At 39.1% G+C, this 14544-nt stretch overlaps 1 protein-coding gene across 2 annotated transcripts in view; it reads right to left on the minus strand.

The window, feature by feature from the left end:
- Positions 1-6806: 6806 nt before the first annotated feature.
- The window catches only part of LOC125229711 (trace amine-associated receptor 8b), a 90505-nt gene continuing 82767 nt past the window's right edge, over positions 6807-14544 (minus strand). For both annotated transcript variants that reach the window (XM_048134625.1, XM_048134626.1), the window contains 5 exons: positions 13448-13587; positions 12402-12579; positions 9602-9730; positions 8553-8678; positions 6807-8308 (listed from right to left, as the gene is read on the minus strand). In XM_048134625.1, coding sequence (XP_047990582.1) covers positions 7838-8308; positions 8553-8678; positions 9602-9730; positions 12402-12579; positions 13448-13587 — 1044 coding nt within the window. In that variant the 3' untranslated portion in view covers positions 6807-7837. The remainder of the gene's footprint in view (positions 8309-8552; positions 8679-9601; positions 9731-12401; positions 12580-13447; positions 13588-14544) is intronic.

The raw sequence follows: 14544 nt of genomic DNA on the forward strand, positions 1-14544 counted from the left end.
TATCGTCATAGCAATAAGGTGCAATTATTTGGCAATTACATTATTGCGCCGTGTGTAATAATGAATTTTCATACAACATTATATCACGGTTGTTGACAAGGGATATAATGTCATGCTTTCCGTGAAGTTCTAATGACATATAATCCGACTTTGTCGAGCATGAGGTGTGAAAATTATATTTCTCTATCAATACCTATTTATTAACACGCTTTTATTAGGTCGTCGTGTATGTAACTAACTATGTAATGGAATCTGCGGAGGCTAATTTAACCATCTTCCAAGGATCGTAGCGTAATGAAAATTGGCAGCTATATGTAGTTCCGATGACAATACAATAATATGGTACTGTTGAGCTGATCTGATGATGGAGTCGGAAGATATGAACTGGAACTACATGATGGAACATCGTATCATAGCCGTTTTTGGGTTTCTTAGAAAAGTCTTGTAATGAACTTTGACTACAATTAGGTTTCAAGGTCTGATGATGAAGCCGAAAGATATGAACTGGAACTACATGATGGAACATCGTATCATAGCTGTTTTTGGGTTTCTTAGAAAAGTCTTGTAATGAACTTTGACTACGATTAGGTTTCAAGGTCTGATGATGGAGCCGGAAGATATGAACTGGAACTACATGATGGAACATCGTATCATAGCTGTTTTTGGGCTTCTTAGGAAAGTCTTGTAATGAACTTTGACTACAATTAGGTTTCAAGGTCTGATGATGGAGCCGGAAGATATGAGCTGGAACTACATGATGGAACATCGTGTCATAGCTGTTTTTGGGCTTCTTAGAAAAGTCTTGTAATGAACTTTGACTACGATTAGGTTTCAAGGTCTGATGATGGAGCCGGAAGATATGAACTGGAACTACATGATGGAACATCGTATCATAGCTGTTTTTGGGCTGCTTAGAAAAGTCTTGTAATGAACTATGACTACGATTAGGTTTCAAGGCCTGATGATGGTGCCGGAAGATAAGAACAGAAAAATGGGGGGGGGCTCGAGGGGGGAAGCATGAAAGAAAGATCAACGCAGTATTTAAAAAAAGTTGGGTTAGCGTTTTCTTGCGACCTTTCAGAGCAAACAAAGGGGGGCTCGGGGGGCGAAGCCCCCGCATAAAAGAAAGATCAACGTTGTATTTAAAATAAGTTGGGTTAGCGTTTTCTTGTGACCTTTAAGAGCAAACAAAGTGGGGCTCGGGGGGCGAAGCCCCCCGCATGAAATAAAGATCAACGTAGTATTTAAGATAAGTTGGATTAGCGTTTTCTTGTGAACTTTAAGAGCAAACAAAGGGGGGCTCGGGGGGCGAAGCCCCCCGCATGAAAGAAAGATCAACGTAGTATTTAGAATAAGTTGGGTTAGCGTTTTCTTGTGACCTTTAAGAGCAAACAAAGGGGGGGCTCGGGGGGCGAAGCCCCCCGCATGAAAGAAAGATCAACGTAGTATTTAGAATAAGTTGGGTTAGCGTTTTCTTGTGACCTATAAGAGCAAACAAAGGGGGCTCGGGGGCGAAGCCCCCGCATGAAAGAAAGATCAACGTAGTATTTAAGATCAGTTGGGTTAGCGTTTTCTTGTGAGCTTTAAGAGCAAACACAGGGGGCTCGGGGGCGAAGCCCCCGCATGAAAGAAAGATCAATGTAGTATTTTAGATCAGTTGGGTTAGCGTTTTCTTGTGACCTTTAAGAGCAAACAAAGGGGGGCTCGGGGGGCGAAGCCCCTCGCATAAAAGAAAGATTAACGTAGTATTTAAAATAAGTTGGGTTAGCGTTTTCTTGTGACATTTCAGAGCAAACAAAGGGGGGCTCGGGGGGCGAAGCCCCCCGCATAAAATAAAGATCAACGTTGTATTTAAGATAAGTTGGGTTAGCGTTTTCTTGTGAGGTTTAAGAGCAAACAAAGGGGGGCTCGGGAGGCGAAGCCCCCCGCATAAAAGAAAGATCAACGTTGTATTTAAGATAAGTTGGGTTAGCGTTTTCTTGTGACCTTTAAGAGCAAACAAAGAGGGGCTCGGGGGGCGAAGCCCCCCGCATAAAAGAAAGATTAACGTAGTATTTAAAATAAGTTGATTTGCGTTTTCTTGTGACCTTTAAGAGCAAACAAAGGGGGGCTCGGGGGGCGAAGCCCCCGCATAAAAGAAAGATCAACGTTGTATTTAAGATAAGTTGGGTTAGCGTTTTCTTGTGACCTTTAAGAGCAAACAAAGGGGGCTCGGGGGGCGAAGCCCCCGCATAAAAGAAAGATTAACGTAGTATTTAAAATAAGTTGGGTTAGCGTTTTCTTGTGACCTTTAAGAGCAAACGAAGGGGGGCTCGGAGAGCGAAACCCCCCGCATAAAAGAAAGACTAACGTAGTATTTTAAATAAGTTGGGTAAGCGTTTTCTTGTGACCTTTCAGAGTAAACAAAGGGGGGCTCGGGGGCGAAGCCCCCCGCATAAAATAAAGATCAACGTAGTATTTAAGATAAGTTGGGTTAGCGTTTTCTTGTGACCTTTAAGAGCAAACAAAGGGGGGCTCGGGGGGCGAAGCCCCCCGCATGAAAGAAAGATCAACGTAGTATTTAGAATAAGTTGGGTTAGCGTTTTCTTGTGACCTTTAAGAGCAAACAAATGGGGGCTCGGGGGGCGAAGCCCCCCATATGAAAGAAAGATCAACGTAGTATTTAAGATCAGTTGGGTTAGCGTTTTCTTGTGAGCTTTAAGAGCAAACAAAGGGGGGCTCTGGGGGCGAAGCCCCCCGCATGAAAGAAAGATCAATGTAGTATTTTAGATCAGTTGGGTTAGCGTTTTCTTGTGACCTTTAAGAGCAAAGAAAGGGGGGCTCGGGGGGCGAAGCCCCTCGCATAAAAGAATGATTAACGTAGTATTTAAAATAAGTTGGGTTAGCGTTTTCTTTGACATTTCAGAGCAAACAAAGGGGGGCTCGGGGGGCGAAGCCCCCGCATAAAAGAAAGATCAACGTTGTATTTAAAATAAGTTGGGTTAAGGTTTTCTTGTGACCTTTAAGAGCAAACAAAGGGGGCTCGGGGGGCGAAGTCCCCGCATAAATGAAAGATCAACGTTGTATTTAAAATAAGTTGGGTTAGCGTTTTCTTGTGACCTTTAAGAGCAAACAAAGGGGGGCTCGGGGGGCGAAGCCCCCCGCATGAAAGAAAGATCAACGTAGTATTTAGAATAAATTGGTTTAGCGTTTTCTTGTGACCTTTAAGAGCAAACAAAGTGGGGCTCGGGGGGCGAAGCCCCCCGCATGAAATAAAGATCAACGTAGTATTTAAGATAAGTTGGGTTAGCGTTTTCTTGTGACCTTTAAGAGCAAACAAAGGGGGCTCGGGGGCGAAGCCCCCGCATGAAAGAAAGATCAACGTAGTATTTAGAATAAGTTGGGTTAGCGTTTTCTTGTGACCTTTCAGAGCAAACAAAGGGGGACTCGGGGGGCGAAGCCATCCGCATAAAAGAAAGATCAACGTAGTATTTAAGATAAGTTGGGTTAGCGTTTTCTTGTGACCTTTAAGGGCAAACAAAGGGGGGCTCGGGGGGCGAAGCCCCCGCATGAAAGAAAGATCAACGTAGTATTTAAGATCAGTTGGGTTAGCGTTTTCTTGTGACCTTTAAGAGCAAACAAAGGGGGCTCGGGGGGCGAAGCCCCCCGCATGAAATAAAGATCAACGTAGTATTTAAGATAATTTGGGTTAGCGTTTTCTTGTGACCTTTTAGAGCAAACAAAGGGGGGCTCGGGGGGCGAAGCCCCCCGCATAAAAGAAAGATTAACTTAGTATTTAAAATAAGTTGGGTTAGCGTTTTCTTGTGACCTTTAAGAACAAACAAAGGGGGGCTCGGGGGCAAAGCCCCCCGCATAAAATAAAGATTAACGTAGTATTTAAAATAAGTTGGGGTAGCGTTTTCTTGTGACCTTTAAGAGCAAACAAAGGGGGCTCGGAGGGCGAAGCCCCCCGCATAAAAGAAAGATTAACGTAGTATTTAAAATAAGTTGGGTAAGCGTTTTCTTGTGACCTTTTAGAGTAAACAAAGGGGGGCTCGGGGGGCGAAGCCCCCCGCATAAAAGAAAGATCAACGTTGTATTTAAAATAAGTTGGGTTAAGGTTTTCTTGTGACCTTTAAGAGCAAACAAAGGGGGCTCGGGGGGCGAAGTCCCCGCATAAATGAAAGATCAACGTTGTATTTAAAATAAGTTGGGTTAGCGTTTTCGTGTGACCTTTAAGAGCAAACAAAGGGGGCTCGGGGGCGAAGCCCCCGCATGAAAGAAAGATCAACGTAGTATTTAGAATAAATTGGTTTAGCGTTTTCTTGTGACCTTTAAGAGCAAACAAAGTGGGGCTCGGGGGGCGAAGCCCCCCGCATGAAATAAAGATCAACGTAGTATTTAAGATAAGTTGGGTTAGCGTTTTCTTGTGACCTTTAAGAGCAAACAAAGGGGGGCTCGGGGGGCGAAGCCCCCGCATGAAAGAAAGATCAACGTAGTATTTAGAATAAGTTGGGTTAGCGTTTTCTTGTGACCTTTCAGAGCAAACAAAGGGGGCTCGGGGGGCGAAGCCATCCGCATAAAAGAAAGATCAACGTAGTATTTAAGATAAGTTGGGTTAGCGTTTTCTTGTGACCTTTAAGGGCAAACAAAGGGGGCTCGGGGGGCGAAGCCCCCCGCATGAAAGAAAGATCAACGTAGTATTTAAGATCAGTTGGGTTAGCGTTTTCTTGTGACCTTTAAGAGCAAACAAAGGGGGGCTCGGGGGGCGAAGCCCCCCGCATGAAATAAAGATCAACGTAGTATTTAAGATAATTTGGGTTAGCGTTTTCTTGTGACCCTTTAGAGCAAACAAAGGGGGGCTCGGGGGGCGAAGCCCCCCGCATAAAAGAAAGATTAACTTAGTATTTAAAATAAGTTGGGTTAGCGTTTTCTTGTGACCTTTAAGAACAAACAAAGGGGGGCTCGGGGGGCAAAGCCCCCCGCATAAAATAAAGATTAACGTAGTATTTAAAATAAGTTGGGGTAGCGTTTTCTTGTGACCTTTAAGAGCAAACAAAGGGGGGCTCGGAGGGCGAAGCCCCCCGCATAAAAGAAAGATTAACGTAGTATTTAAAATAAGTTGGGTAAGCGTTTTCTTGTGACCTTTTAGAGTAAACAAAGGGGGGCTCGGGGGGCGAAGCCCCCCGCATAAAAGAAAGATCAACGTTGTATTTAAAATAAGTTGGGTTAGCGTTTTCTTGTGACCTTTAAGAGCAAACAAAGGGGGGCTCGAGGGGCGAAGCCCCCCGCATGAAAGAAAGATCAACGTATTATTTAGAATAAATTGGTTTAGCGTTTTCTTGTGACCTTTAAGAGCAAACAAAGTGGGGCTCGGGGGGCGAAGCCCCCCGCATGAAATAAAGATCAACGTAGTATTTAAGATAAGTTGGGTTAGCGTTTTCTTGTGACCTTTAAGAGCAAACAAAGGGCCGGGGGGCGAAGCCATCCGCATAAAAGAAAGATCAACGTTGTATTTAAAATAAGTTGGGTAATGGTTTTCCTGTGACCCTTAAGAGCAAATAAAGGGGGTCTATCTTTTACGGATAACTTACTAGGTATAAACATTTTTATGATAATACCGTAATAAGAAGGTAGCCGCTGGTTATTATTAAGTAGCAATTAGCAATAAGTACACGTTAAGCCACAAATGGCATGTAAAATCCGCCTACTTGAAATAAATTTATGTATTAATGTTAAAAGTATTTCATTATTAATGACTAAAAAGTATAAAATAAATTAATAGTTTAAAAAACACTATAAAACACGCTTTTATAAATGCACGTAAAAGCCAAAAATAAATTATGGATCGTTCAAGTTGTCTCTATTTGTGAGCTGAAGTTTAAAAACTATGTGCTTTTAATTATAATATTTGATTGTAAAAGCGTGGGGCGCTGGAACAGGAAAGACTTTCTTGTAAACAAATACTAATCCGAACTTCCTGGCGAATGAAGTTGCATAAGAACATAACGTTTACATATGCCGCCTAAGGGTTACCAAAAAGAACCAAAGATATCTCGTCCACGAACAAGAACTCTGCATCCTGTCACTGTAGACACTTTCCCCTTTTGTACTTTGATTACCGGAAAAAAGCGGCGTTCTAAGTGTCGGTGACTGTCGACTCTCCTCGCTACTAGCGCATATTTTGTCTGAGTTCGACAAACTGGTACCTACTTTGAACACTGACTTTTAATTGATTTGACTGTTTAATGTAGAACCTACTAGTCATGCTGCAACTCCAGTTAGCGCGTCAATCTGTGTAACCTCCTTCCCGTAGCATAGTATAATTTGATTTATCAGCAAGTTATACAAAAAGTCTTTCCTGTTCCAGCGCCCCACGCTTTTACAATCAAATATTATAATTAAAAGCACATAGTTTTTAAACTTCAGCTCACAAATAGAGACAACTTGAACGATCCATAATTTATTTTTGGCTTTTACGTGCATTTATAAAAGCGTGTTTTATAGTGTTTTTTAAACTATTAATTTATACCTAAGTAGACAAACGCCTTAAAAAGTTTTTGTTTTAAAATTATATGAGTTGATAATTCAGTTTTAAATACTAAGAAAATAAATTTAATTTGTGAAAGTTGGTGGAATGTTAAGATTCAGTGAGAAAAAACTTTAAGCCGCTTTTTTCGTCCTCTTATTTTTTGCCTCGCATTGTGTTGATGTCCACTTCCCTATTAATTAGTTTCTGCGTCGTTTGCTGTGACGCTTCGTATTAAATTACAGGAATTTCAATAATAAAACACAGTTCCTTTAATACAAATGATTTATTTCTCTCCTTCGCCAGTTTAACATTTAGGTAGACATAAATAATTTATTCACGATTATTCATATATAGAAGAAAAGTATAATTGTGCGATTCTGAATATAGAAATTACGTTCAAACAGTCTTATTGTATATGTACAAGCTTAATGGAGAAAGATAAATTAACATAGTACTCATAGTCTTAAATAATATTTTAAAACATTTCCTACTCATAGTTATTACATTTTGTCTAATTAACAAAGTTAATGACTAGAATATCTGACATCACAATCCGTTTTTATTTCAAGTTATAATTAATTTATATAGTAACAAAATCATAATCTACTATTAAATTACTATTACAAAAAGTAAAAAATACAAAATGTCCTTCTATACATGAAATCTTATATAATACTGATACTTCCATTATATGTACAACGTTCTGAATAGCAAATTCAGCAATTTAAATACACAAATCAGACCTGAATCTAATGGTCCACAAATTTAAAACTACAACAATTCTATCTATTCGAGCTACTACGTATATCTTTTTATCAACAGATTGCGCTTAGATTTAGGTCTCTCAACAGTTGCCTGTAAGTGAACTACATTCACCGCCCTGTCGAAAGTCACCCGCGGGAGTCATCGTGTTAACGTCACTTCAGTGTCACTAGAGCTTCTCGAGCTCTCCTTTATGACATCGAGCTCTCTGTTGGAGAGAGATGAAGTGCGCGAAAACTTATTAGTAACACTGTAATCACTCTTTTCGTCAGACATTTCACGCGAACTGTTGTAGTCCCTATTTTCATCGGAATCGTTGTCGACGACATCGTTTACTTCTACTTCCAACATGTGATCTTCTTCTTTTACACCGAATGTATTAAAGCTTCTATCGTGACTAACACTTCGTATCCTATCCAAATTTTGCTCCAAAGTCTGCATATCGTCATCAACATCAGGAGAATCATCAAACTTCCACTTTATGTTTGAATTAAAGTGATCTATCCCTGGGTATACTCCTATACTGTTACTCCTGTGCCCGAAGACCGGGCATTGTCGGAACTCTCACAATTCTGGGTGCCTTCCATTGCATGTTTTGTTGAAATTTCCTTCATCTAAACTTAAATTTGATCGAGACCTGCCACATTCAAGTTCTGATGCTGGTCTAAAGAGGCAGATGTCGGAATTCTTAAGTCTACATTGTCTTGAGCATGATTCGATTTGAAAAGCTGATCTATCAAATTGTCTGTAATCTGTAGGCCCACAGACATCAAAATATCTCGGGTCATGTTTACAAACACTACTTGGGCACCCTTTGAAAGATCCTGTGCACCGCACATGATCTCTATGACACGCTTTTTGAATAGCATGCAGAGATGTGGATGACACCGTGCGTTCTAGTATTTCACCCCAATATTTTTCGCCTACTCCTTCAAACTCTCCCTTCGAATGTCGGCCATCGGATGTGATTGGGGAGCCGCAACATCCCGTTGGTTTATCATAGTTTCCGAAAGATTTTGATCTTCGGCAGCAAAACTGTGACAAAACAAAATGCAATTAATATTTTTGTCAAACATGAATTTGTCAAAGAGATAGATTTTATTAGTTTAAGAAATTATGGGTAGGTAAATAATGACAGAACTTTTATCTAAGACAAGCGTATTTGATAAGTTTTATAATTAGTCTTAAGAAAAGTTTTAAAGATAACTTGCATTTATTTATACTACTAATAGGCCATGTGGCGAATAAGAGAGTGGCCAATGCTAGGACTTATACTTACATAATACTGAAGTAACTCGTTGCTGATTCTTCTGAAGTGACTGTTCAAAAGCCAGTACAAGAAGGGATTCCAAAAGCTGTTGCTAAGAGCCAGCCAAGTCACAATGAAGTCTAGCGTTGGCGGAACCTGCGTTAAGAAATATAAATAAATTAATACTTTGGAAATAATTAAGTTACTTTTACAAATAAAAAAAATACTCGATGACGTAGCAAAATACGATATTAAAATTCATCATTCAAATTAATTTATAGTATTTTATGCAACTGGTGGTTAAAAGAGGTCAAAAAAGGTGAGTGGCGTGGGTAACAATTTGAGGCGAAGCCGAAAATTGTTAATAAAGACGCCACGAGCATTTTTTGACTCAGTTAAACACCGTTGCATACAATACTTTTTCTACGACCAAGCACTTATTTTGAAAGAAAATTATAAATCAAAAAATACCTACTTTCAGTCATCTTAGTTATCTAGTGGACCGCCTACCATTTTGAATATGCAGTTTGAGTGCAAACATGAAAATAAAACTGTCTATGGTATGGTTCTTTTGAAGCCTGGCCACTAAGACGAATCGAGCCGAGTTGAATCGAGCTCTCATACATTTGAATGCGATTCGACGCGTCGCCAATGAACGCAGCAGAAAACGAAGGAGTCTCGACTCTGCGAATTGGTTTGTTAAGTTGGTAGCAATGTATTTACTGAACTGTAACAGCTATATCGTGCTACTGCTACTAAATGTTTTCAGGGTATAGACTAGATAGACTTGTCCTGACATCTTTTATGTAGGGTTTTAAAGTTCTATGCACGACCTTGTAACTCACGAATAACAGTACGGGAGTAGAAAAAACATTTTATGAGCTAGGTACGACAAAAACGCCTTGACTTTTTAAAAGCTTTATTTACTCTTTACGGCATAGGTAGGTACACAAATTGATTTATGATTAGATTACTCAAAGGTTGACATGGGAAAGGAAATTCGTGGCAGCCTAAATTGGGGTTATCTCGCGGGACATGTCTCTGTAACTAGTAAATATCTTGTACTGAGTACAACATACCTTGCAACCAGTACATGCTGCTACGACCTCTTGTATGGTCGCGGGGGTGACCATTACAATGAATCCTAGAGACATGGCGGCCATGGTTCGAGATGTGCTGACACTGTGAGGTCTGGCTGGTGCTTGGATCTGCAATAAAAAAAATTAATATGTTTGATCGCAGTTTACAAATATTACCGGACTAAAACATTTTGTCCTCTTACATATGTTGTATATTTGTGTGTAATAACCAGGGCCCGTATTACTTTCATGCCGATGACATAAATTTGACGTCACGCTGCATATAGGATGATTCAAGATTTTTATTTAATAATTAACCATTATTCATCAATCACTTTAATCATGACTTCAAAACTAATCTATTCATACGTGAAATAATTGATACGTGAAAAGTAAATTAATTTATTGGTTTATTCTTTTACATTCATTTTATTAAATAATATGTTTGTTACCTTAATCACAGAATATATAATAGTACAAGTACAGAAGGCTCACTGCTTTGATGTTCACGAAATGCCGCCTTTTTAAATACCTACAAATTCTTACAAAGAAACGAACCGCTCGTGCGCGGCGTCCGGTGATAGGGTTATCAATGGTTTCAAACGAATTAATACTCACATAAAATGTTATACTATTATATTCAAGTCTTGGGTACTTTCTAGGTATATATACTGTATTTATATATTTTTGTTCAAGTTCCAACATCACAAGCCTTATTGAACTTTTCCGTGGGACTTAATCAGTAGTAGATCAGTGTTTTTAAAAATGTCCTATGGTATTTATTTAATCCAATATGTATATTTAACTAAATATTATTAGCATTCCACACGCGGACATCGCTTACAAAAACCTCACGAGGTAAAGTAACAATAGAAAGTGCGAACGTTCATTCCGTGAGAACGCGCGCCACCCCTGAGTAGGCCGCGAACTCGCGGCCGCCGGCATGTACTTGTAGCACGGCGATAGAATCGCGGAGTGAGCCGCTCCGGCCTTAATTCAATAGATTATTAAAACGAAACAAATTGTTTCCTTTTCGTTTCACGTATCAATTAGGTATTAATTATTCCACGTATGAATAGCCTACTTTTGAAGTAATTTTGTTAATGATAAGAATTGATTAATGAATAATGATTAATTATTACAACAAAACTATTTGAATCATCCTATATGCAGCGTGACGTCAAATTGATGTCATCGGCATGAAAGTTACGGGCTCTAGTAATAACCCTGAAGGGGATTTTATACGTGCTGAACAATTATCATCGTTTCCAAATCGTTTTGATGTAGGAATTACACTTAAGAGCACAGTTAAATATCCTTCAATATTTACAAAAGTATGTATAAGTAAAATTTTGCTTCATTTTACCTAAATTAACCAACATTGGCAACGAAATTGGGTACTCCAAAGAAAAGCAAAAAGGCAGGAAAATGGAACAATAGAGGGTCGTATTCTGTTTATTGATGCAATTTGCCTTATGAAAAAAACATTTACTGCTACAAAAATTGTCGCTCTTTTTGCTTTGCAAAACTTTCAGAGACATTATGTGATATTGGTTCCTATCGTCGTACGTATAATGTAATATCTAATATGAGTACCTAAAATTATTGTCTTGACCTTTCCTGCAGAAATGCGTTCGACAGCATTAGGTACTGCAGCAGAATTGAAGGCAAGTCTCGAAGTTACTCTCCCGTTTTCGTCATTTTTCGGCAGCGATAAAAAGGGCCTACTGAGAACTTCGATATTCGCGAAAGGTCCACGGTACGGCAGCTAGTCTCAATCCGATAGACAGAATAATAGTCTAAATCCGACCAGTATACTTTCAAATGTCTGGGCAAACCGCCGCATCCGGGACAAGGCCAGTCGACTTAACGAAGATACGTACCTAAACCCACGATTTTATTCCCAAAAGGGCTAGCCTGAACACATGAAACTGCTCAAGTTCCAGTGCCAGTTTTTGCAATTTTATCTGTTTAAGGTCACGATGTCACCTAAATAGTGTTGAGTTAGGTATACAGTCGGTTCATCTTTACTTGTCCTATCATGTAAACAAACGAAACGTCAAATATGATCAAAGACAATTACTAGTGATTGGAAATGTCGATAAAATTATGTATTAACGATAATTTGTAAATAAACGCTGCTAATGTCATCAGAGGATTTTCAATTTTACGTCACACAACATCTATGTAAAAATCAAAATTTAATTAGGTTTCGTCACATTTGCAACAATCCTATGGAAAAGGCTAGTACAGTATTCATTTCATAATACCTAACATTAACATTAATACAACAAAAAATATACTGATAGTAAAATATTTATTGTAAAGAGGTAGGAAATAAAACGTAAAGAAGTCGGTTAATAAATCTGATAAATTATTGTAATTATATCAACGCATTTTTTCCAAGCTATACAAACTCAAACGTTAATATCGATCGTTCATAACGATAAGTTGTCATCCCAACATTACGACTCATAGACAATCTAATGTAATGTAATGTAAGGAGTTTTTGATGTCATCCGTTCGTAATTACAATTATTGATGAAAATCGTTTTAGAAATGATATTTTTCAGTGGTTTTTTTATTGATTTCAATACTTTGTGAGTTTATTTAAGTGTATAATAACATTTTTAGTGACGGTTAATGTGCAATTCCAGAGAAAAGTGAGATAATGTTTTCCAGCAGTGTTTGTTTACATGATTGGACAAGTAAGGTTGAACTGAGTGTAGGTATAAGTATGAATGTAATTATTACTTATGTATGTTAGTCTATGTCTTGCCTGATTTATACGTAATCTTACCACTGTGACTGCTTCATGACTGTCCAGAGCGCTCTTTGTGCACGGCGGCGGGATCCCGTTGGGCCTAACCGGGTCCGGAACGCACTTGCTCCGGTTCTTGCTCACATGGAACCCGGACCCGTAGCAGTACATCAGCGCCATGGTCGTCGGGAAATAGTAGGCGCAGCACGACAGGATTCTACAAAAAAAACACTTCTTTATTGCTTAATATGCAGAAAGTAGGAGCTAAGTAAGCTACAAAGAATTTAGAGAATCCGCCACTCCCTAAAGCATACGTAAATAATAGCTAATAGCATATGTAAATTTATATTGCTAACCTATCAAACGGTTGATCAATCACCTGCCATCACTGTGCCCTCTGCCCGGAGTACAAAAGATACCTCTTTCTAGACCGTGGCGGACCAAGCTAAGGCATCCGATCCCACACATATTTTTTTTAAATGGTCGGTGCCTCCCATAGAAAATGGCCCGGTCTAGCAAAGGTCATCCTTAAATAGGTATGCTCAACAGATACAGATAGGAAATGACGGGTCAATGTAGTATGATCTTAGCGCTTGGCGTCCCTATTTCACTTAAACACAAGACCTAATATGGTGAGGAATAATGTTTATTTTGCTCGCAAAAAATAGCAACTACGCAAAAGACCCTTACCGCAGTCAGATTTTGTTTTTGTTGACCGAGCGGATAAACTAGCGACAGAGATCCAGTTTTTGTGAATGCATGATATGCTTTCCGAAATTGAATTCCCGGCCTCTTTTAGATAAAAGTAGTTTTGTGGCAATATGCATGATATTTATAAGAAAACTATACAAATATACTGGCCTTAGCATCTGTTTCAGACGATTTATGGTGCAATGTCCGCTAGGCATCGCTTTTGGTGGCTAAACAGACCTATGCGAGAGCGACATACTTTGCCACATAGCTGACAAGGGAAGCTTGCAACCGATTGTGACGTTTCGCTATGTAATGGTGCCTTCTTAAAGAAAACTATACAATCAACAAAAAAGCGTATAAAGTTACGTCGATACAAAAGAGTTAAAATGTACCTGAACGCTACTCTACTGTGGAAAACATCACAGGCCATAAGCCCCGTGGAGTTGAAATAGTACCCGGAGCGAGGTAGCACCATACTAGCGAAGAGTGATACGGACAGGATCCACGTAATGCTTATAACTAACACGCAACCCTGAAACAAAAAAATAGTACATTACGATACAAGTGCGTAAAAAAGGAAGTTCGAAACGAGTGGCGATAAATTAAAACACGACCGAAGGGAGTGTTTTAAATCGACACGAGTTACGAATTTCCTTTTCGCACGTGTATCGTACGACGTTTTTCAGTACAGATGAGCCTCCGAAGTTTCGACCTGGCGTATAATGAACCACTTCTCGCACTAGTGCGTAAAAAAACACCATCTGTACTGAAAAAGTTAATATAACGCACTTTTGAATAATAGCTACAGATATTGTTAAACCAAGTAACGGATTTTGACTTCTTTAAACCATACACAAAAAACAACATTACTTTAATCTTGAAATAACATACGCGACAATGAAACTGAGCTGAGGGACTCTTTGTCGTAATGAAAAGAAAAACCACATATACGCTTTTGAAGAATTGCAAACATAATAAGTATAGGTGTGTTACTTTACTGAAACAGTGTAATGCAATACTTAGATGAATCTTTTATATGCGGTCACCATTTTCTATGTTCTGTCTTGTTTGTATCATTACAAACATATACATTGCAAGCGGTGGACTCAAATAAATTACGACTGACTTTCCAAACTTTCCAAATGTCGGTAAATTTCTCTGTAGATTTGTTTCAAAGTCCACAAGTTATGAATGTGTTTAGACGTTCACAAAGTGGTCTCACAAAGAAACTTTACAGAACCTAAGCCAGCTTCCTCACAATGCAAAGAGCCTGAAAACTTTGTGGTGGAAATACCTTCTAAAATAAGAAAGGTGTTTAGATGCCAAAGCCTTGCTTGAGACGGGCGATTTACACAGAAAACGTGTTGTTGGTTTTTATGTTTTTGGACGACATAATGCTATTCAGGCACCAAAAGACGAATTTGTACAAAATAATGAACAATTTTCAGTGTTTTCTTTTTAGGCTCCGATTTTACAGAGAATATCGCGA

Source organism: Leguminivora glycinivorella, chromosome 9, assembly GCF_023078275.1.
Source record: "Leguminivora glycinivorella isolate SPB_JAAS2020 chromosome 9, LegGlyc_1.1, whole genome shotgun sequence".
In the NCBI taxonomy this organism is placed as follows: Eukaryota; Metazoa; Arthropoda; class Insecta; order Lepidoptera; family Tortricidae; genus Leguminivora; species Leguminivora glycinivorella.